This window comes from Podarcis pityusensis, assembly GCF_964106645.2.
Source record: "Podarcis pityusensis genome assembly, chromosome: 14".
NCBI classification, from domain to species: Eukaryota; Metazoa; Chordata; class Lepidosauria; order Squamata; family Lacertidae; genus Podarcis; species Podarcis pityusensis.
The window spans coordinates 47,948,378-47,970,669 of record NC_138039.1 but is presented as its reverse complement, the minus strand read 5'-3'; the positions used below and the strand labels follow the sequence as shown (position 1 = coordinate 47,970,669).

The window sequence follows — 22,292 nt, the reverse complement described above, 5'->3', positions numbered from 1 at the left end:
CATATTCTGAATCTGATTGTTTAGGTCCGTCCCCCCCACCCCAGTGTTCACACCAAGCATGGGGCAAATGAGACTCCTCAGCAGCACAAGTAAAGCTAGGAGGGGTCACTCTTATGTCTTTAAAGGTAAAGGGACCCCTGAACGTTAGGTCCAGTCATGGACGACTCTGGGGTTGCGGCGCTCATCTCACTTCACTGGCCGAGGGAGACAGTGTACAGGTCATGTGGCGAAACCAGAGCAGCGCAAGGAAACACCGTTTACCTTCCCGCCGGAGCGGTACCTATTTATCTACTTGCACTTGGCGTGCTTTCGAACTGCTAGGTTGGCAGGAGCAGGGACTGAGCAATGGGAGCTCACCCCGTCACGGGGATTCGAACCGCCGACCTTCCAATCGGCAAGCCCTAGGCTCAGTGGTTTAGACCACAGCGCCACCCACATCCCCTTATGTCTTTACCTTACTATAAAAGGGAGTTCTTATAGTTGAAAAGTTTCACACCAGGAATTAAATAGGAGAAGAGGGTGCAAAGATTAGCACGATCCTTGAATTCTCCTGAAGAAAAAGAGCCTAGCAGGCAATGTAGCACTTAACCAGAACACAATATGATGTGAAAAGCTACCACTGTGTTTTTCTCTCTCTCTGTGTGTTTTTTTAAACTAAATCTGCCAGCCATCTCCATTCCAAAACACTCCTGCAGCCCCATGAATCCATCTTTCACAGGTCATTTAACTTCACCATTTGTTTACAAATCCTTGAAAAACAACCAACACCAACTCAGATCAGACAGAGATGGAAGCTGCATGGCAAAAGCATTAAGTGCTGGAGAATAAAAACTGCATGTCCTGCCTGTAGCCCAGACTACCAATGAGATAAAGTTGGAGCAGTGGCGGCAACAGATCTGAACCAGCAGGTCTCGGCAGCAGTTCTGCTGATCTGCTGCTCACCGTTCTATGAGAAGCATGACAGCTTAGAATGCTGCAAAGCAAGTCGAAGGGATACAAACTTAGAAAGCAAAATACGATGCTGATGTTCAACAACTGTGGCAGGAAAGCAATCCTGCTAGTGACACCACCAGGGACACCAGTAAAGGCCAGAGGACGTGGAAGCCCAAAGACTCTGCCGGGAGGGCGCAAGGGGACGGAGCAGGCCTGATGCAAGTCTGAGAGTCAGATTTTCCTTTACCTGTGCATCCTCCAGCTGGGCTTCCAAAGCGGTTTTGGCCAGTGCCAGCCCCTGCCTTTCCTCTGCCAGACGTGCCAGGGCCTCTTCCAAGTGCTGCTTCTCTTTCTGCCATAAAAGACAAGGTTATCTTCGAAAAAAACTGAGGAAGCATTCTCTCCATGGTGTCTCTCCCAAAGATACAACATTTCAAACTTCTGCCCATTTTGGAACTCCAAAACTTCTGCTCCCGTACAATGTGTCTACATATTCACCTAGTTTGGCTCTCTTTCTTGTGGCACCAATTCTGCTTTTTTTTTATTTACCCAGCTCCTCAAACCAAGTGAAGGCAGCCCTGTTTAGGGAAGCTTTTAATGTTTGACGCACTATTGTATTTTAATATTTTGTTGGAAGCTGCCCAGAGTGGCTGGGGAAACCCAGCCAGATGGGCGGGGTATAAATAATAAATTATTATTATTATTATTATTATTATTATTATTATTCTGTGGGCTTAGGGCCTCACCACCCTCCCTGCATGCCCCATGAGGGCCAAGGGATTGCCCTCTGAACCCTGCTATTGCAGCTGCACAGGGAGCTGCCTGATGCTAAGTCATGCCATTGGTCCACCTAGCTTAGTACTGTTTACACGGGCCAGCAGAGGCTCTCCGGGGTCCCTGGCCCCACCTGGAGATGTCAGCAGAGATCGAGCTGAGGGTCATCTGCATGCAGAGCTGCAGCCCTTCCCCATTTATCTTACTCACATCCTTTGAAACCCTCCCTTGACACCCCCTGCCCCAGCAGAAGTCAAGTGGGAGGGTGGGGGTTAAAGGCACCACATATTTGGAATTTTTCTATGAGAAGCTTTCCTGGAGTCAGTGGTGATGTCATCTGAGTGATGGGCAGATTTTTTTCATTTGCCCAGGCAGCCCAACATGATGACTAGGTAGTTTTAGAGTTTTTATGCCCTTTCTTGGTTATGGTCCACTACTTTTGTTACTTTGCTTTCATTCTATTTATTTTTGTAGGCATTTTTATTCTGCCTAATCCATGGTGTTCTTTGGGCAGTTCACAATTTAAAAATCAAATGAATTTATTATTACGGTCACAAACCAATTCCGGCTCACTTACAATATCAGGAAAAACATAAAACACAACAGGAATACATTGAATTGCCATTGGGTATAACAGAGACAATTCAGATATAGTGGCAGTTAAAAATATATATTAAATCTTGATCACTAAAATATAACCTAAAATTGTCATTTAAAACCTTAATCACTTTGGTAGTACAGCTTGTTCCCTAAGTTTTATGGCAGTCGCACAGAATTTGGCCACCCTTAGCATGATCTCTAGATCCTTGTCCTCTACCAGGAGTTTTAGACATTGAAGTTCGGACCCATTTGGAGATTTTTGTATAACAGGAGTGATAAATACCGAGCGTATATCCCCGTAGAAACAAAATCAAATCAATATACAATCCACAATGCTTTAACAAACCAGGGAGTGATATTCAACTAAGTTTTACTCAGGGCAGACCCACTGAAATTAATGGGCCTAACTTAATTATATTCAGTGGGTCTACACTGAGTAAAAGGTGAATCTCACCCAGTGTGTGTGTGAAGGCAATAGCAGCACAAAGTTAATTTTAAAGTGTGTATCTTCAAGGGTGATTTTAGTTATTATTATTGTGTTGGCATGATTACTGTGTTCAACCCGACAATCTCATGCAGAAGGGTGACTTCTGTACAGTATTTACAAAATAAAGCAAATAAAGAAGAAACCATCTTGTTCAGACTTCGCCTTCCTCACTCTGCCCTGCCCCTGGTTACAAGGCCCGCAAGCCATACTGGCTGGGGCTGATGGGAGTTGTAGTTTGAAACATCTAGAGGCTCCAGGCTGGCAAAGGTCACCCTAAACCCTTCCACTTGTGCCTTTGCTGCAGCTGAGCATTCAAAGCCACAGGTTTCTTTTGGTTTCTAAACATGTCGGCTGTGGCTAAGCAGCGGATTAGTGGATTTGGATGATGGGCAGATTTTTTCATTTGACCAAGCAGCCCAACATGATGACTAGGTAGTTTTAGTGTTTTTAGTGGGGTTTAGATAATAAAAAATATATCTGTTATAAAACAACTAATAAAAAGGAGTAAAAAAAAAAAATCAGGTAAGGAGAGGTGGGAAGTCAAGAAGAAACTTTGGATGTTAAAAAAATTGTATATGATGATAAATGCTTTGAAACATTTTTGGAGACTTAATAAATAAGATATAAAAAAACCACACATGCTGGCTGTGGGTTGTGCATCAATGCTCACCTCATAGCTCTTTATTATTTCCTCCCTTTTCCCTCCTTCTCCTCTCATGCTCTCCAGCTCCTGCTGGAGTTCTTTGCTTTGCTTTTCCAGCTCTGCAATGGCTCCTTCCAACTCCTGGCTCTGCTCCACCATCTTGGCCACTTGAACTTCCGCCGTCCTCTGCATCTTCTCAGCCGCAGCCTTGGCACTGGACAGGGAGCCCATTTCCTAGGAACACAACACACAACATGGGTCAGAAGACGGCAGCTCTGAGAAGACAGACCACAGGATTTTGGTCTGGGCTGTACAATAAGACAGTTGCTGCTCGGTGCTCAACACACACATACACACATACACACACACACACACACACACACACAGACACACACGGTGTATAGCATGTGCCTCCATTGGAAAGTCACACTGGCCTGTATCTGAAAAGATGGGCAACACTGGCCTGCAGCTCTCTTGAACCTCAAAGTACAGTGGTACCTCGGTTAAGTACCTAATTCGTTCCGGAGGTCCATTCTTAACCTGAAACTGTTCTTAACCTGAAGCACCACTTTAGCTAATGGGGCCTCCTGCTGCCGCTGCGCCGCCAGAGCACGATTTCTGTTCTCATCCTGAAGCAAAGTTCTTAACCCGAGGTAATATTTCTGGGTTAGCAGAGTCTGTAACCTGAAGCGTATGTAACCCGAGGTACCACTGTATGTGCCTTTACTTCACGGGGTTGTAAATGGAGACTGGAGGGGGCAGAATGGCTCTGGATTTAAAGTAGCAGAAGCCAAAGTCCTGCTTGCTGATGAATTTAGATGGTCTGACCAATTTGCTCAAAAAAGAGGCAACTTAAGCATTTGCGAGTGGGGAGGAGAGGATATGCTGGGTCATTACAAAGTAGAAATCAGGAAGCTGTTGAACCCTCTCAGCAGGTTGCTGGCACAGACTCCATCTGTTGCCTGCTGGACTTTGTTGATGTATTTGCTTAACACGCAGGCTTGGAGTTAGCAGATGGCCAAGGAGGGTGTCCTGAGCCTTTAAACGCAATTCCATCTTAACAAACACTGTTATAGAAGATCCTCCACCAGCAGATCTGCATCAGCAGAAACTCAGACTAGGCAGATATGAACCAGGAGAGTCCATGCTTCCCCCCTGGGATTCATCATTTGAACCATCTGCCATGGAGGAGGAGGAGACCATCGCATGACATATCTTAGAGAATCAGCATCAAAGCAGGAATGCCGTGAACAGAGAGAGGCAGTGAAGGAAGTGGCTTTGGGGCTCACGTAGTCTGTCTTCTAAATACAGTGGTACCTCAGGTTAAGTACTTAATTCGTTCTGGAGGTCCGTACTTAACCTGAAACTGTTCTTAACCTGAAGCACCACTTTAGCTAATGGGGCCTCTTGCTGCTGCTGCGCCGCCGGAGCACAATTTCTGTTCTGATCCTGAAGCAAAGTTCTTAACCTGAAGCACTATTTCTGGGTTAGCGGAGTCTGTAACCTGAAGTGTATGTAACCCGAGGTACCACTGTATATGGTTTCTATTTTCAACTCTGGTTTGCTGCAAGTCTACTAGGAAGAATATACCAGAGGGCAACAGCTTTGGACATCACTGGGCCCCACAGTGTGGAAAGGCAGGATTTAACAGGAATGGCTCAATGGACAGCACTAAAACAGCTTCCTTGGCCATTCTCTCTAACCAAAAACGCACAATGGACAATGGGAATGGATCTGGGGTTGAAGAACTGGAATTAATTGACAGATACAATGGCACACCATGGAACGGCCTCCCCTGCGAGGTTGTGGACTCTCCTTCCTTGGTTTTTTAGCAGAGGCTGGATGGCCACCTGCCACAGATGCTTTAGCTGAGATTCCTGCATCACAGGGGGTTGGACTAGATGACCCTCGGGGTGCCTTCCAACTCTACGATTTTATGATTCTCTCAGGTTAGAATAGACTCTGGATTCTTGCCAGCACCTGATGCAAGGGCCTGTCCCACTGGCTTGGCTAGCACCACTGGCCATTTGACTCCTCCCTTCCCAGAACTGTTCCCATTGGCAGCCTGCCACTCCATCATCTAATACTTTCTAAGAGTTGCTACACAGATTTGCCTATTTTGCTTTTCTCCTCCTCATTCCTTTTCCCCGCTGTAACGTGCCTATCAGATTGAATGTCATTTTTTAAATTGCATGATTTGTTAGAAAGGCTGTAGCTAGCAGATAGCTAGCAAGATAGACAGATCAGGTAGGTCTGCCTCTGCTGTGGCTGCGCAGGTTTGTTCCAAGTTCTCACAAAGGAGAGCCGAGAGTTTTCTGCTCATTAGCAAACCCTCCAGAGAGGGGCCTGCCTTTCCTTTGGCCTCACGCTGAAAGGACCTGCTGAGCCGCAGAGCTCAGGGAATGCAATGCTGAGGTCTCTCATAACCTTCCAAGTGCTGGTCACACCCACGTTTAGGGACAACTCGAGTGCAATTTCCAGCGCCATCAACCTGGCACACTGGCTCCTGTCATGCGGGCAGCATGGCTTTGCAGCTCCCATGTGGTAGTGGGAGAGAGAGAAACGGGAGGAAAGAAATAACTCTCAGAGGGGCTTTCACAAGGTTCTTTGGACGTGCATTCTGCCATGTGGCTCCGTACAAAGATGCCGGTGGCAGTTTTCTAGCCAGACTACAGAGAAGGCAAGGGCCATAGGGAGGAGTTGGCACAGAGATGGTATTGGAAGCACCAGTCTTTCCAAACTCTGTCTTACTTTCTATGGAGCATTTTAAATTGGATTAATTGAAACAGGGCAGAGAAGGGAGTGTGTGTGTGTGTGTGTGTGAGAGAGAGAGAGAGAGAGAGAGAGAGAGAGAGAGAGATCTCCATCCCCAACGTCCTTTGCACAAAACTGAACCCTTTTGGATGGGGAATGACTTTGGGCTGCTGCCTGCTCTCCCTAATGTTTATCAGCTCCTCGATGCCAATTCATCTCCCCTTTCGGCTCCCCAGAGCTCACCAGTAAAGAGCCATGCTATGAGAACCTATTCCAAGGATTTCTGCTCCCCCCCCCCATGTTATTTAGAATCACAAGGCTGGCAGGAAGGGGGGGAAGGGGGTGTACGAGCAAAAGCTGTTGAAGGCTACCCAAAGCTGTGTGACCGGCACTTAGTCACCAACCGCCACAGGTCTCCAACGACCTTGGCAGCTATGCAAAGGTTACACTTTCGCTCAAATGAGCTGCCCTTTAACCAGTTCTCCCATGCATTGCGGTACAAAATGTTTTTAAGAGGGATTTGTCCCACTGCCACCATCCTGTTATCCTCGGACCAAACACTGCTAAAGGAATCCCATTATGCACATGAAAGTGAAAGCTGAGGGAGATTATGTTGTTCATAGCTCAAGACTGAATGGCCGGGATGTGGGTATGTAATATTTCAAATTAATACTTTGCAACTGTGCATTAACCAACTCCTCGCTGATCACTCTCAAGATCTGCTGCTTATTTATAGGGTTTGAAACAAGAAATCCATAGAGATGATCTAGTCTTCACTTCAACCAATATCTCTACCCAAGCTTTCCATTTAAAAAAGAAGCTAACTGTACAAACAAACAAAAGAATATGAGGGAAATATGGGACAAGGAGGAAAATACAGCACAGCAGAGTCCTGTGCTAAAAACCAGGAGAGGTACGGTAATACCTGAATACAGAATCATTGTTAACAGGGCACCTCCCTCAAACAGTCTTTCTTGCAGTAGCCTCAATGGAGCAGGATAGGCCTCATTCTGAAGACGTCCCACAGTTCTGGCACAAAGACATGTCTCATGTGCCCACCCACAGGACCTCAGGTGGTGGAAGAGAGAGAAGGAAGGGCCTCTGGTGTCCATTGAAGAGTCCAGGTAGAAAATTTGTGGGTGGAGACAGTCCCAGGATTGGAACCAATAAAGATGTTACAGAACTGGAGGATTATCTTGCTGCAGCTAATACTCTGGCAGCTGCCATTTCAGTCTTACGTTTCACATTAGACAGAGAAAACACCTCCTGCTCTATATATCAAAGGACTGCAGCATTTTATAATGCTCTCTTTTTCCAAATGTACCACCTATTTCAATACATGGACTCTACTTGAAAGATCTGTGTATCAGTGTATATGGAAACCGCCTCCTAAGGATCCCAACAGCCTCAATCTGGTCTGTGCACCTGCCTCATCTCCCACAGCTGGAAGAAATGTGGGCTGAACGAGGTAACTGCTAGGTGGATTTGTAGCTGGTTGATTGAGTACTCATTGATGGTTCCTCATCATCCTGGGGAAAAAGTGATACAGGGTTCTGTCCTGGGCCTGTTGTAGTTCAATGTCTTTATAAAAATGGGCCGACATAAAGGAGTTCCTAAGAAGGATAGAGTTTGCGGCTGCAACTCTGTGTCAATCAAAGACATAACTCATGTACTCCTTGGGTGCCCATTTTATAACAATCTTAGAAACAATTACATCCATCCATTGTTAAGATCGCAGAAGGGAGGTACATCTCTTGCAGACTTGATTTTTGTTGTCTAAAGGTATATATCCTTTAGAACAATTTTTTTGCCAAGGCTTTACAAATTCATGTAATAAAACTTAAATGAGGAATAGGAAATCATTTATCTTCTAAAGGTCGGGGAGCAGAAATGTAAGCCATTATAAGCAGCAGTATTATTATTATTATTATTATTATTATTATTATTATTATTTGTATAATGTAAACACAATAAACTGAACTGAACTGAACGTCTTTATGACTTGGATGAAGGAATTGAGGGGATGCTCATCAAATCTGCAGATGACACCAAACTGGGAGGGTGCCCCGGGATGCGAGTGAAAGTCACACGCCGGCAGTGGGAGGCGCCATTAGCGAAAGTGCGCCTCATGTTACGAGCTGTTTCAGGTTGAGAACGGACCTCCGGAATGAATTAAGTTTGTAACTGGAGATACCACTGTAGAAGTAACTCCAGAAGTAACTCTATTAAATATCTTCCAGGACAACAATGCAGACGTACACAACAAGGAACTCATAAGTCACTTAATCTCCGCAGCTAGAAACATCATAAGTAGACCCTGGAAAGACCTATCAGGAGCAAACATAGACCACTGGAACCAAAATGTATGGGAAACCACCCTACTGGAGAACTTAGCCAACATACTTAAACTAGCACGGGGACAAGCAAAGGAAGACATCTTCATCCCAGTGTGGTTCCTCTTCATCACATACACAGCACAACAAGACAATGACCTACCCCCACAACAACATACAAACCAATATGTCTAACCTGACCAAACAACCACCCCGACATATAAACAAGCCACACTGCAACCAACTGAACGCAACCAATCAAACTCTAGACCCTCCAACATCTCGCAATGCCAATGAAGATAAATATACAGTGGTACCTCGGGATGCGAACGAGATCCGTTCCAGAGCCCCGTTCGCATCCTGAATGGAACGTAAGACGCGACGGTGCGTCTGCGCGTGCGCAGGTGGCATTTTGCCGCTTCCGTGCATGCCATCATTTTGAGTGTCTGTGCATGCACGAGTGGCGAAACCTGGAAGTAACGAGCTCCGTTACGTCCGGGTTGCCACGGAGCGCAACCCGAAAGTGCTCAACCTGAAGCACATTCAACCCAAGGTATGACTGTATAAATATATAAATATTGGACCTACCCATCTCTTCCCCCAACCATAGGATGTCTATGACATTAGTGTCTCATACTGAACAATAACGAACCGTGAAAAAGACTCTATGAATCAAAAGTGGTGATGCTATATGTACTTTCCCTTGTGTATTTGTCAGTTTTGTAAAACAAGAACATCTTCAGTAAAAACTAATGGAAAAAAAGAAATAACATGATTTTTTGAAACAAAAGCACATTACACTTTAAAAGAGATTTAATGGTTTGTTTGTTTGTTTGTTTGTTTGTTTGTTTGTTTGTTTGTTTGTTTGTTTAATGGTCCTGAAAGCCTCAAAAGTGCTGCTACTAATCCCAAATCTAGGCTAAGAAAAGATTCAGCTGCTCGAGTGAAGCGGGGGGAGTATCTCTGATTTGTGTTGTGGCCAGATCCTGGGGGCCTCACCTGAACGGTGTTCCGTACCTGAGAAACAGATAGCTTCTGGATCTGCCCAAAAGCACTGTTGTTTCCTAACAACTTGGGTTACGTATAACAAGAATGGCACATGGGGGAAGCACTGTGTAAGGAACACCATATCCTCTCCCTACTTCCCCCCCCCCCCCCGCCCTGCACAAACACTACTCAAACATACACAGATACACAGCCTTGGGATACAGCAGCAGCCAGGTTAACAACACCAATTTGTTCCAGATGCCCCAAAACCAACAGCAGAGTGTTTAAAGGCTACACAAAGTTTGGAGTTAGATGCCTGTGCTGGACTAACCTTGTTCTACTGTAATCCCACCCCACCCCCACCACGCTCTGCCCTCCTTCATTTGTGATTCACAGCGGCTCTCCCAAGGGTTAAAACATGATTACTTGATTTAACACAAAGCACAGAATACAAGCCACAGAACCTGCTGTGCAAGATTCCTGCAGGCAAAGGCCAGAATCACCTGCTCACTTATCCAGATAGGCTGAGAATATCTCAAGAACCTGGGGGGGGGGGAACCCACTTAAAAAGGAGCCTTCAGTGGTCAGCCTGCCTGGCCTTGAACCTGAGCTTTTCACTTCTGAGACTAATTCCTTGCAACACTCCGTGTGTGCCAAGAAGGCATGGGAGGGGGCACATGGCCTGGCTGGTGCACCACAACAAGAGCAGCGCACTGCGCTGGTTTGAAGGGTGGGTTTCTTTTAACACAGACAATGGCAACTGGCAATTTTGTTAGGCTTGGTTGCAAAGGGCTAAATGCAGCAAGTATTTCTTAGGAAGGCACCTGGGATGACACAACCTCCCACCCCAGGAGCTGATGCCAATCTGTACAGAAGTCAGCCAGCAATACACTGAGAAGGAGAAGATGGGGAGGTGGGAAACCCCCAGGCCAAATGCCAGCTCAGCCACAAACTTGTCAGGCTGCCTGTGGCAAATTGCTGCCCTTTCACCCCCAGTGCCATTGGTGCCACACTAGAGGGCAGAGGCTTTGGGCCCCATGCGGCAGGAAGGCTCTGAGCACGGCAGGGCTGGCTTGCCACATTGAGACATCAGCCAAGCACAACACATTGTCCTCTAAAGAGAGAACCCCTCATAAGACCAGAGCCTTAAATTACTGCACTGCACCTCTGGTCAGCCCCCACCCACTCCATCTGCAAAACGGAGATAAAAATGACCAAGTTGATGTGTCTGCCGAAGCTGGTGCCCTCCATATTTATTGGACTACAATTCCCATCATCCACGATCACTGGCTATGTTGGCTAGGGCCAATGGGAGTTGTAGTCCAACAACATCTGGAGGGCACCAGCTTGGCAGGTCAACTTCAAATTTTCTCCTACATGTGTTTCTACTTTGGTGATCTGGGGGTTAAGAAAGAGAAGAGCCTCGTTAGTGGTGGCCACCCGTTAAACTCCCTTTTTGCAAATGTATACCCAGCACTTTTGCTGGCCCTAGGGAAAGTGCCTGGCCTATTCATCCTTTAATTACTCAATTCAGCTGTTATTTTTAAGTAACAATGTTGTCTTGCTTCCATTTTTATATTTTGCTACTGTTTCAACCCTTCTGCTAGAAATATTTTAACAAAATACATAAACATAAAATGTAAATGAGAAGCACATAAGGCAGAACTAGGCATTTCTGACCACCTGGGCCTATAGCCAAAGCCAGCTTCCCAGCATCTCTCCCCACCCCCACCCCATTCCAGGTCCACTATATAAAAGGTATCATAGATGGTGTAACTGCAGAAGAAGCCCACAAGACTCCCTAGTGGAGGGCAATATCTGCAGGGGCACCAGTTCTGCAGTGCAGCCTAAGAGGCACATGCTGCTCAATGGGCTAGCACAGCAACCAAGAAAGCTATCCACTTTGGTGACCAAAACGGATCCAAGTCTCTCCAATACAAATTCTTCCTCTCCTGCTTCCAAAATGCCGCTTTCCAATGTGTCAGAAGCACAACTCTAGCTGCTACTGCACCCTCCCCCTCAAGTGCACAAATCAATCTGGGCAGATCTGCAACATGGCTCAAAAATTGACTCCCTTGGGAGGTTGTGGACTCTCCTTCCTTGGAGGTTTTTAAGCAGAGGTTGGATGGCCATCTGTCATGGAAGTATAGCTGAGATTCCTGCATTGCAGGGGCTGAACTAGATGACCCTTGGGGTCCCAACTCTGTAATTCTAGGATTCTGTTGCTAAAGTACAGCTAAGTCCTTGCAGCTCAGGAGGCCCATTTAACTACACAGCTAAGTGTGACTCACAACATTCCCTTCATGTCAGAAGGAAGCCAAGTTCAAAGCAGATTTTCAGTTTCTGGCCATCTTGGATGGGCCCAAGAGTTGCCCTGCAATCCTGCTGATGAATTTACAGAAAAGACTTAGTGCTGAATGTGGAGTAAGCTGGTTATCTTAACTGGATATAAGAATATCACTGTCTGGACAGTTTAAAAAACAAGCATATTGTGGGTTGGGAAAACAACCCCTGCCCCACAGGTCAAGCGAGCAGTCTGGCCATACAACAGCAGTTTAGAGAGTTTGCTTAGCTTAGACACAGTGGGGCGAAAAACTGTATCAACAAATGAAGGTGGAAAATAAGGCTGGATTTTGTTTGTTTTGCTTTAACTCTCAAAGCAGTTCTTATAGTAAATAACCTTTCCTCCTTTGGGTCAAAGAATAACTGGACACAATGCTGAAGGAGACCCAGTGACTTATCTTCCAACACTTCAGTTGTGACCCACCTAAGTTATAGGCCAACTCCCTTCCAGGGATACAGTGATGTAGCAGCCCCAAGATAATGGATCTGAATTCTGACTCTCAGTACTAAAATCCTAGAGGGAATTGGGTGTGTACATCGCCTGAGAGATTATTGTATACTTAGCCTAATTATCAAAAGGCATGCTAATAACAGACAGTGGGGGCTGGATTAACCCATTTTACCTTGCTAGTTTATCACTCAGAATTAGGGTTTAGTTGAAAGGAAGATCACTGGACTTCCTTCTGAAGGCTTCTAATCTAACATCTAAACTTAAATTTGAACTCTAAATTGAAGGCTTCTCCATTTGGGATGCCATTAAAAGCTGAAAACTAGGAGACAGGCAAGTCTGACTCATTAGACATTTCCACCAATGTCAGGAGGCTTCTGTAGCACAGAATCGCTTTAGGGAGACTTCAACAGGTAAAATATCCAAGTAATCATGATCTGTGTTAATTCCAAAAGAGGCAACATGGGCATAAAAATACCTTGGGTTAGCTCAGTTCCTGTCACTCATTTCAAAGTCCCCACCCCCAACCCATTTTCTGACTTGGCAACAAAACCTGGCCTGACACAAAACTTTTGGAGATAACACGTGTGCTGGAATAACAGCTTTTCTGGATTTCAGAAATTTCCCCACCAAAGTGGGGGGAATGTGTGCAACATCAAACACTATTTTCGCCTCAACTCCATGCCACCGTCTTCACGCTTTGCCTACAAATATGAAAAAAATGAATACCTCTAGCGTGGGCTTGCTGTGGGAACGAACCATCCCAGTGGCAGCCTGCTCATCACTTGAGGGGCTATAACATCATGTGATGGTTTGTCTGTGTTATGGACCATCACCACAGACCAAGTGTCACAGGCAGACTGTTCACATCACTTGGCATTGGACATTGAGCCTTTGGTGCAATCCGTTCACATCTCGGCTGGAAGACCTGCTCCCTGCCTTGCAGGACTTTTCCACCTGCCATGGGAGGCTGACGCCCTGACTGACTCCAGCTACCAAAGCTGAGGTGGCTGAACAGACTCTTGGGTTGGGGAATTGTTTGAGGGGGGCGTTGTTGCTGTTAGGAGGGATTATGTTGCTGTTATCAGTGCCCTAATTGTTTAAAATGTTTTAATTGTTTCTAACTGCTTTTTAACTTGTGTGTTTTTTAATTTGGGGATGTTGTTGTTTTAAATCAAGGGACATAAGACGTCCCTGGGAAGAGAGGAGCTGGGGAGAGCAAGGGCGACTGGAAACTGGTATATTTAGCAGTACATCCAGCCTCTGGATAGTCCAATGGAGCCACAACTAGCTTTCTCTTTGTCCATGAATTTGCCTAATCTCCTTTAGTCATTGCCAGATGCTGCAGCTATTGAGTGATGGCTTGCTCTGTGTGAACCAAGGTGCAGTTTGAGTCAAAAGAGGACTCCAGAGCCTTGTTCCTGGGTTAATAACAGAGTGTGTCACTCCTATCTTTGATTACCACGTACAGTTCATGCTAAACAAGCCACTTCATTCACAGCATAAACACAGCCTAACGTGGCTACAAGCAGCCAGAGCAGGAAAAGGATTAACCTATCAACAAGTGGTTATTTCAGGGCTGTGTTATCCTCTTAGCCGTACATTGCTTCTGCCACACTCTGTTTGCTTGGCGCTCCAGCACAGCCAAGGTCATACCAATCGAGTAGAAGATTAACTCGCGTTCCCAGCAATGGCCTGGGTCTCGCTAGACGGGTGGATTGTTTTCCCTCAGGGCCTCAACCTGTGGAATTGTTAGGCTTTAAGCAGGGAAACCCCGAAGCTCCCGCCCTACCGATATAGGTTTCCCTGTTTCAGATGTGACACCATCAGATAGAAGTATTCTGCTTGCTTCTAGATAGCCTTAGGAAAAGAGCGAGACTAGACTGCAGGAGAACTGGGCCAAGCTTTGAGAACTAAGGCAGCGTGGCATGTCTTACACCTGATACCGGGGGCAGCATGAAAACGTTTTGGTGCCCAAGACAGACCATCTCACTTCTTAAATCAACTACTGTACAACACAGAGCACTGGGAAATTCTCCTGCACAAGCCCCACTGAAATGAATAAGAAAGAGTACAGCCAAGCTCTTTTTCCATCTCATGTTCGTGTCAGTGGGGTTTGTGGTAGAGAACTTCCTGATGGGCCGGCCCCAATCTCTCTCTGCACCCCTTCATAGCACCAAAAATTCAGCAGCAGAGGGAAGTCGCTTCACATGGCCTCTGGCCAGGAAGTGCCACATTGTGCTATGCGCTGCTGCTTCATGGGGCCTTTATGGCTGTAATTAGTGCTGCAGCCAAGTAGATAAGAAAATGATTTTTAAAAACCCAAACACAGAAAGGCAAACAGACGATTCAGTTCAAATAAATGGAAATAACAGAACAGCAGAAGATTTTGACACCTCTGCCAAACAGTAAGCTGGTTATATAAAGTTCAGTTAGGCCAAAAGAATTAACATGGGAGGGTTTTAACAAAGTGGCTCAAATGAAACTTCCAGATATAAATAATGTCAGCTTGACAAACAATAAGAACCGCATGATTACCCTTCTGTGCAGAATGTTAGGTTTTTTTAACCACATGGTGTGTGTTTTTTAACTGCTAATATAAACATATATTTGCCAGATCTTTCAGCCAATTATTGACAATCAAGCAGAACATCCCATTGGGATATGCAATTATCTGTATTCAGGGGCTTCTCTGCAGCAGCAACTTGACTACAGAATTCCCTCGCACTAGAGGTGTGATCAGCACTGATCAGGCCTTCAGGTACCAAGTTAAAATGTCCTTCTTCAAGCAGACTTGCTCTTGGTGGAACTGATCAGCCTCAGATCAGGTCTTGGAATCCAGGCAGATTATGCCTGCTGCTGTATTTTGTCTCATTCTTTTAAACTGCTCTTTTACTCTTCCATTCATAGTTTAAATGTTACTCATTTTGTAAATTGACCTGGAATTGTTTGAATGAAGGATGGTTTAGAAATGCAACAAATAAACAACAAAACATCTAAAGGAACTCCTTTTACTTCCAATATCCACCACCCACAAGGCAGGTTTAAGTAGGCTTGAGTAGGAGAACTGCTCAGTTCTGATAAGTCACCATCTCCACCACGCAACCAGAAAAATCAAGTGAAATCATTGTGCAAAAAGCAGGGACAGTCAACAATACCAGCCGTCCCCAACCTGGTGCTCTCCAGCTGTTTCCAAATTCCCACCAGCTTCAGCCAGTGCAACTGTATAATGCTGGGGCTGATGAAAGTTGCAGTTCACAGCAGCTAAAGGGCACCAGGCTGGGGACATGTGAGCTATGTAATGCACAAAGAATACACCAGAGAGGTAGAATGCTGGGAAGGGACGCAGTGAAGGGCCAGCCCCCTGCCCCCTCACCAATATATGCATGGCAGAGCAGGGGGGTGGCTGTGGAAGCCACAGGAAAAGGGTCAAACTGGCAGCAGAACTGGCTCCTTCCCACCAGCTCTTGCTACTGAAGATTGCTGGTGAAATTCACCCAAAACATCGGTGGCCTATGCCTAAGCCACAGGCAGGAAGCAAATGAGGGCTGCCTGTGTTAACATATCTTATTGTTATTACTGCAATATGATATTCACAATGGAAAATGTGGTCTGGTCAGATTAAAAACTGAATGAATCTAGCACACTCAAGATTAAAGGGACTGACCGGGAGGAGGGGAAGGATGACGGCATCAGAGCCTTTGAGTTTCCACAAAGTGTTTAAAGGGATAATCTGTGCCTTGCAGGCTTTGTCTAATGACTTGCCAAGACCATTAAATAGATTTTTACATGTGCATGGACTCAGCTTCACAAGGATGCTCTGTGGAGGCCAAAGAAGTTCTGCTGCAGGATGCAGGTTGGCTTTTATATTCCGAACATGCAGCAAGTAAACAGAGCAAAGTATCTGAAATGGGAGACAAATGTTTATTCCATTTTTGTCCAGTTGGCCAGGAAGCAACAAGCGAGTGGCTTATGTGTGCCATTCAGTGTGGCAAAGTAGGGGGGACAGGCAACTGTGGCTGGGCTACAATCCACCAGGATGTATGAAGCTGCTTCATTCCCAGGGCTGGGAATACATTTTAACACCTTTGGTTCCCCCTTTACAAACAGAGAAGTCCCTGGGATGGGCACTTAAATCTTATATCAAAGCGGGCAATAGCACAGTACCCTTCACTGCACCAGCAGAGGGCAGCAGGCAAGTGGGGGGGGTGCACAGTTCTGTCCTCTCTGCGCTCCTCAACAACAGCTACAGGAACCAAAAAAAATCATGGGCCAGCACAAATCTTCCACCAAAGGAGAAGGGAAGAACATGAGACCAGCCTTCCACCATGCCACTTAATTTCTCCAGCTAGCTGAGTCCAGTCTCCCAAGTGGCAGCGCTTTCCAGGTTCCCTGGGATTGAACCTTATGCATGCAACTCGGGGGCTCTGTCTCTGGGCTCTGATCCTCCCCCTTCCAGAACTTCCAGTACTTATGGGACCCCAAAAAGGACCTAAGGCAGGACAGGAAAGCATCCCATACTTGCCAGGAGATCGTCTTGCTCCATTTCAAAGGCCTTCTTCACTCCTCCCCACCAGTCTGCATCCTCCTCCTGAGTCTGAACCCCAATTTTCTACCCCTGCTTCCCCAGTTCCTATTAAGGGAAGTGGAGGTACAGGGAAATGCCTTGGGCTTCTGAGCACTAAAGCAGGGAGCTGTCTGAGACCACGGGCAGCCGCCTCTGTTCTGACTGCAACTGCTCTATAAGACTCCTCTTGCTCAACCGGACAAAAGTCTCTCTAGGGCCATGTTCTGGTGCCCCCCACCCCGCCCTCCACCTTGTGGTCAGTATCCAGCTGCAGAGATAAGACTTCCTCTGCAAATGGAGGCTCCATTCAGCTCACAGCTGTCGGAAGACCTGCCCTGTTCCCAATTCTGTCCCTTCGCTTTCAGGGAGCCATTTAAACGAGTCCCGTCCCAGACACATCCTGAAGCCCAAGTGTTTATTACATGCTGTCTGAAGGAGGATTTCTGTACTTTGGACCTGGGCCTCGCTCAAATGTCATGGCTGGGTCTGAGGTGAGCCAGGAATTAGGGGCCAGGGGGCAAGACAGGTATCAGGACCAAAGGAACACAAGAAAAGTCCAGAAGGCCTTTGTTGAATGTCAGTGCCCAGCCTGGAAGGAAGGGTGTCAGCCCAGGAACCGAGAACAGCAAAGGCAGATGCTGTAATACATGACTCAGGGACATGGCCCCAGCCGCTCCCCAGATGACTCCAAGGGTGTCAGCAAGACAGGAGTGACCAGGCCCAGAGAGCAGGTAGAGGCTCATTTCAAACAGGAACAGGGGAGTAACCGGGTGATGAGGAACCCCAGGATGAAAGCTACCCCAGCACAGCAACCTGGCTCCTGGGCTGGGTGAGTCCCCTGCTAGCTGCTGGCTAGTCCCTGCTCCAACAAACCAGTTGTTCACCTCCAGAGTCTCCCAATGAACAACAGCCTTGGCTGAATGTTAAGTCTGGCTCTGCACCACACTAACCTCTGTAACTTCTTCCAAGCTCTCTCTCAGGGTCTGGAGTTCCTGGCTGTGTTGCTCTTTGAGCCGGTCTATCTCCTGGTCATGGCTGGACACTTCTTCCTTCAGGGCCCCCTTCAGGGCTGTCAGTTCACGCTCTCGCTTCCTCAGGATGTCTTCCTGCTGTTCTTTGACCCTCAGGATGGCCTGAAGATCCTGCTTCAGCTGCATTAGCTCCTGCACCAATAAAAAAAAGAAGAGACTTGTAGCCAACACTGCTTAAAAAGAGAGGTCAAAACCACTGAGAGCAGAAGGGTCATTTCCAAGGCCCTCAGAAACTCAGCACCAAGTCCTAGCTTGAAGAGTTACCTGAAACTGTTGGTGCTCAGGCCGCAGAGTCCTCTTCAGCCACAGAAGAGGATATAAGTGTAGAGCATCAGCAGGGCTGGCCCACCCATGAGGCAAGGTGAGGTGAATGCCTCAGGCGGCAGGATCCACAGGTCCAGCCTTCAAGAATGCACCATCTGCCACTGCCACCACAGTGGCAGTGATGGTGCATTTATTAGAGGCCAAATCTGCCTCCTCCTCCTCAGAAGTAAACCCCCCCCATACCACCTCTACAGCAACCTCTCAGCAAATAGGAGGTGCTGCTGGTCTCCTCCCATCCCTAGAGACAAAATGGCAGGGGCTGTCCTCTGTGGACTCTGCACCCGCCCAGCCTGATTCAGAGTGGGCCTCTTTCCTCCCCATGGTGGCCTTTGAGTCTCACTTCAACTGTTGGGCTAGGTCGATTTGATTCCCCTGCCTGTTCTCAATGTAGATTTTCAGGTGGTGAAATGCAACAGGCCACCCCCCCGAGCCTCAGCCTCTATCACTGGCAGGCAGCAAGAACTCTCTGGATGGGCCAGGCTTGGTACAGAGACCAGGAGCCCAGATTTCCTCCCTTTGCCCAAACTTTTGGCTTTGGCTCAGATCTATCTCCTTACCCAACTCCAGCTCAGGGCACAATGAGATGAAACACAGTCTTCTGAAGATTTTGCAACCTTAACACAGACTCAAAAGGCCTTGAATATGACTGTAGCAGCAGGCAGAGGCTGCGGGAAGGAGAGTGCTGAACCATTCTCACAACCCAAATCACCCCAGGTGTTTCTCGCTTTGCAGAGAAGAAGAAGAGTTTGGATTTGATATCCTGCTTTATCACTATCCTAAGGAGTCTCAAAGCGGCTAACACTCTCCTTTCCCTTCCTCCCCCACAACAAACACTCTGTGAGGTGAGTGGGGCTGAGAGACTTCAAAGAAGTGTGACTAGCCCAAGGTCACCCAGCAGCTGCATGTGGAGGAGCCGAGACGCGAACCCAGTTCCCCAGATTACGAGTCCACCGCTCTTAACCACTACACCACACTGGCTCCACACAGAGGAAAAAGATACTGGGGACAAGAATTCCCCTCTCCACCTGTCCTATGGGATGAAAAGCAGTGTCTCACTGCTTGGTCAGTGATCAGGAAAAAGTTGCTATCTTCCAACATCCCTTCTTGTTTGGCCCTTAAACTGAACCCTTTGCTCTGGTGCTGCCAATTCACCTCAGGAACCTTGGATAGGAGAACACTTCCCGCAGGCCTGGACTACCACAGTGGCTATTTCCAACACAGCAGAAGGCCTGCTGGTTTCTGCCCCTTCTTCCAAAAAGAACCACGGCCCCTCCCCCAGGTCGTATTCTGCCTCCCTCACGACTCACCCCAAGGAGCATCTCCCTCTCGCCATCGTCAGCGTGCTTCGCGTTGTCCAGCTCATCGTGCATCTCAGACAGTTGGTCCTGCAAGTCCCGGATCTCAGTCTGCTGTTGCTCCTGCTCCATTTTCACTTGAAAAAGCCTCCATAAGGGAAACGGAATCATGTTTTCTACCGATATTTGGTCATGTATATATTTCATGTATATATTCTTGATTTCTGAGGAAGGCCAAAGGGGTCCCCTCCTTTCAGGTAATGGCAAATGGAAAGTTGGGGCCTTCATGGTGCTGGCAGCCTCCCAACCTCTTGCCTTGGGAACTCCCTGCCCAAGAAGACGCTCTCAGCCAACTCTCTCCAGAGTCACAGGAAAAGTCACAGGTTTATTTGGGAGAGCTTCTGGTGAGAACAGAGGGAAACCGAGGCCGCTGGTGTAGTTGGGGGGGCAGCTCCTACATAAACATAGCAATGGAGGAATGCCTGAGCCACAGTTTTGGCAGCAAGAGAAAAACATCTGGTGAAACCAAACTGTGTTTCTGGGATGTTTTCCTCTGGCCACTCCCTTTTTTCATCATTTCTGGGAAAGAACTGCAGTCAGTGCTCAGCTTCTCCCTTTGCCTTTATCCCTGACCACTGGCCGTGCTAGTTGGGGTTCCTGGCAACATCTCCCCCCTCCCAGGTTCCCCACTCCTGGCGCAGACAGAAGCAAAGCAGAGGCAGGCAGGGAGAGTAGCAAGAGAGCCGCAAAGAAGCAAAGTCTTTTGCTTCTTTGCAGTGCATTTTGAGGGAAATGGATTGAAACCTGAAAGGGGCATGAACATTGTGCCCCTAAGCCAAGATCTCTATCAGGCTCTTGATGGAAGGCTGCAAAGGAGGGAGGGAGGTTAAGATGGGATCTGTGGGCTGAGGGGGTGATTCCCAAGAGGACGGACAATCACGCCCTGCTATTCACACCAGCAGGCAGGCAGGCAGGTCCTGCTGCACAAAACTCACTCTTCAAGGTGCTGCCTGAGGTCTTTCTCGCTCTCCTCCAGCTGCTTCCGGAAGGTGTCTTTATCTTCTATGGTCTTTTCCAGCTGCTGCTGGAGCACTCTCAACTCTGCCTTCACTGCATCTCTTTCATCTGTAATGTTCTGTTGGTTCTGCAAACAGGGGAGATCAGAAACACAGGATGCTGGGAAGAGGCCGGGGCGGGCCCTTTTCGGAAAGAATGCTGCATTTTTAAGAAAAGGGGCAGGCAATACATTGAGTTACTATGTGCCCCCCTTTTTAAATAGTAACATTTGCAGAAATTCACTGTACCCAGCAGCTGGGCTCAACACCAGCAGCAGCTCTAGTTTCAGGGCTCGGGGCCACATCCACAGCCAGCCCCCATCAGCTTAGACAGCTTCTGTATTCTGAGAGGCCTTTGGTCCAACTAGGCCAGCTCTCAGGCAGACAGGGTGCTACTGGCCCAGGGTGGAGAAATATTACCAGATTTTTTTTTCAATGAATCTGGCTAAGTAGCAAGAGGGAGTCAGTAGTGGGGTTGGTGAGGCAAAAGACCCTGGGCCCAAGCACACATGCATATTGTATAAAGGTGCAAAGCCCTTCTTTCGCACCCTGTGAAACATAAATGTGCAGTTTTTTAAAAAACTGGGCAATGGCACACCGCCCACCCATGACTCCCGAGCCTTCCCCGATCTCCTGCCCCCTTCCCCCTTTGTTTTGACAGATCAGGGGAGGCTCAGGAGTCGCGGGCGGGCAGCCGTTGCCCAGGAGGGGCCAGCCTGGTAGTGCAGTTGGCTCTGGCTGGCTTCAGGAGCTGCTTGCTGCTTGCTACCGTGGCACCCGCCATATTTCCTGCGCCATGGCAGCGAGCAGCTCCTGAAGCCAGCCAGAGCCAACTGCGCTAACAGGCTGGCTCCGGCTGCTGAGGCTGCAGCTGCCACGTTTCCCAGGGACAGATGTGCAAATCTGGGGACATTCTGGGGACAGAATTTGTCCGGGGACAGATTTGCAGAACCAGGGACTGTCCCCGGGAACCGGGGATGTCTGGTAAACCTAGCCTAGGCCCAACATTGAGCTATGGGCTCCCCAAAGAAGGGCACTCTGATGCAAAGGTGAAGCTGCCCTGACAGTCCCTGGACTTTCTGCCCATGCAAACAATTTTGCTTCTCCCTGAGAAAGCAGAGCAATGTGCAGCGCACAGCACTGGTGCAACAACAGGGTGGATGGGGACCTACCTTGACTTCTAAATCCAGCCTCCTCTGTAGATCAGAAACCTCCTTTTCCAGCTCCTTTGTCTGTTCCATCAATGCCTTGACTGAAGCAGAGGTATCAGAGGCCTACAGTCAAAGAACACATGCTTGCTCTGAAAAATCTATAGATTGTTTTGTTCTAAAAGAGCCATCCAAAGCCAATGCCTCAGTTCAGAGAAGGTCTGATTATCCCACGCTGTCCCTGAAGGAGCATCACTGTACTACAGTGGTACCTCGGGTTACATACGCTTCAGGTTACAGACTCCGCTAACCCAGAAATATTACCTCGGGTTAAGAACTTTGCTTCAGGATGAGAACAGAAATCGTGCTCCGGCAGCGCGGTGGCAGCAGGAGGCCCCATTAGCTAAAGTGGTGCTTCAGGTTAAGAACAGCTTCAGGTTAAGAACGGACCTCCGGAACTAATTAAGTACTTAACCTGAGGCACCACTGTACATCTAAATAATCTCGGGGGGGACGGGGACGACAACACACATATCACCAGGGGATGTCTGGTAAACCTAGCCTAGGCCC

The 22,292-nt window shown here is 47.5% G+C and overlaps 1 protein-coding gene across 10 annotated transcripts in view; it reads right to left on the bottom strand.

Annotated features, from left to right (window-relative positions):
* Positions 1-22,292, bottom strand: part of CGNL1 (cingulin like 1) — a 101,075-nt gene that overhangs the window by 22,762 nt on the left and 56,021 nt on the right. For all 10 annotated transcript variants that reach the window (XM_080980675.1, XM_080980681.1, XM_080980679.1 and 7 more), the window contains 6 exons: positions 21,747-21,848; positions 20,515-20,663; positions 19,532-19,667; positions 17,820-18,032; positions 3,465-3,671; positions 1,181-1,285 (listed from right to left, as the gene is read on the bottom strand). In XM_080980675.1, coding sequence (XP_080836801.1) covers positions 1,181-1,285; positions 3,465-3,671; positions 17,820-18,032; positions 19,532-19,667; positions 20,515-20,663; positions 21,747-21,848 — 912 coding nt within the window. The remainder of the gene's footprint in view (positions 1-1,180; positions 1,286-3,464; positions 3,672-17,819; positions 18,033-19,531; positions 19,668-20,514; positions 20,664-21,746; positions 21,849-22,292) is intronic.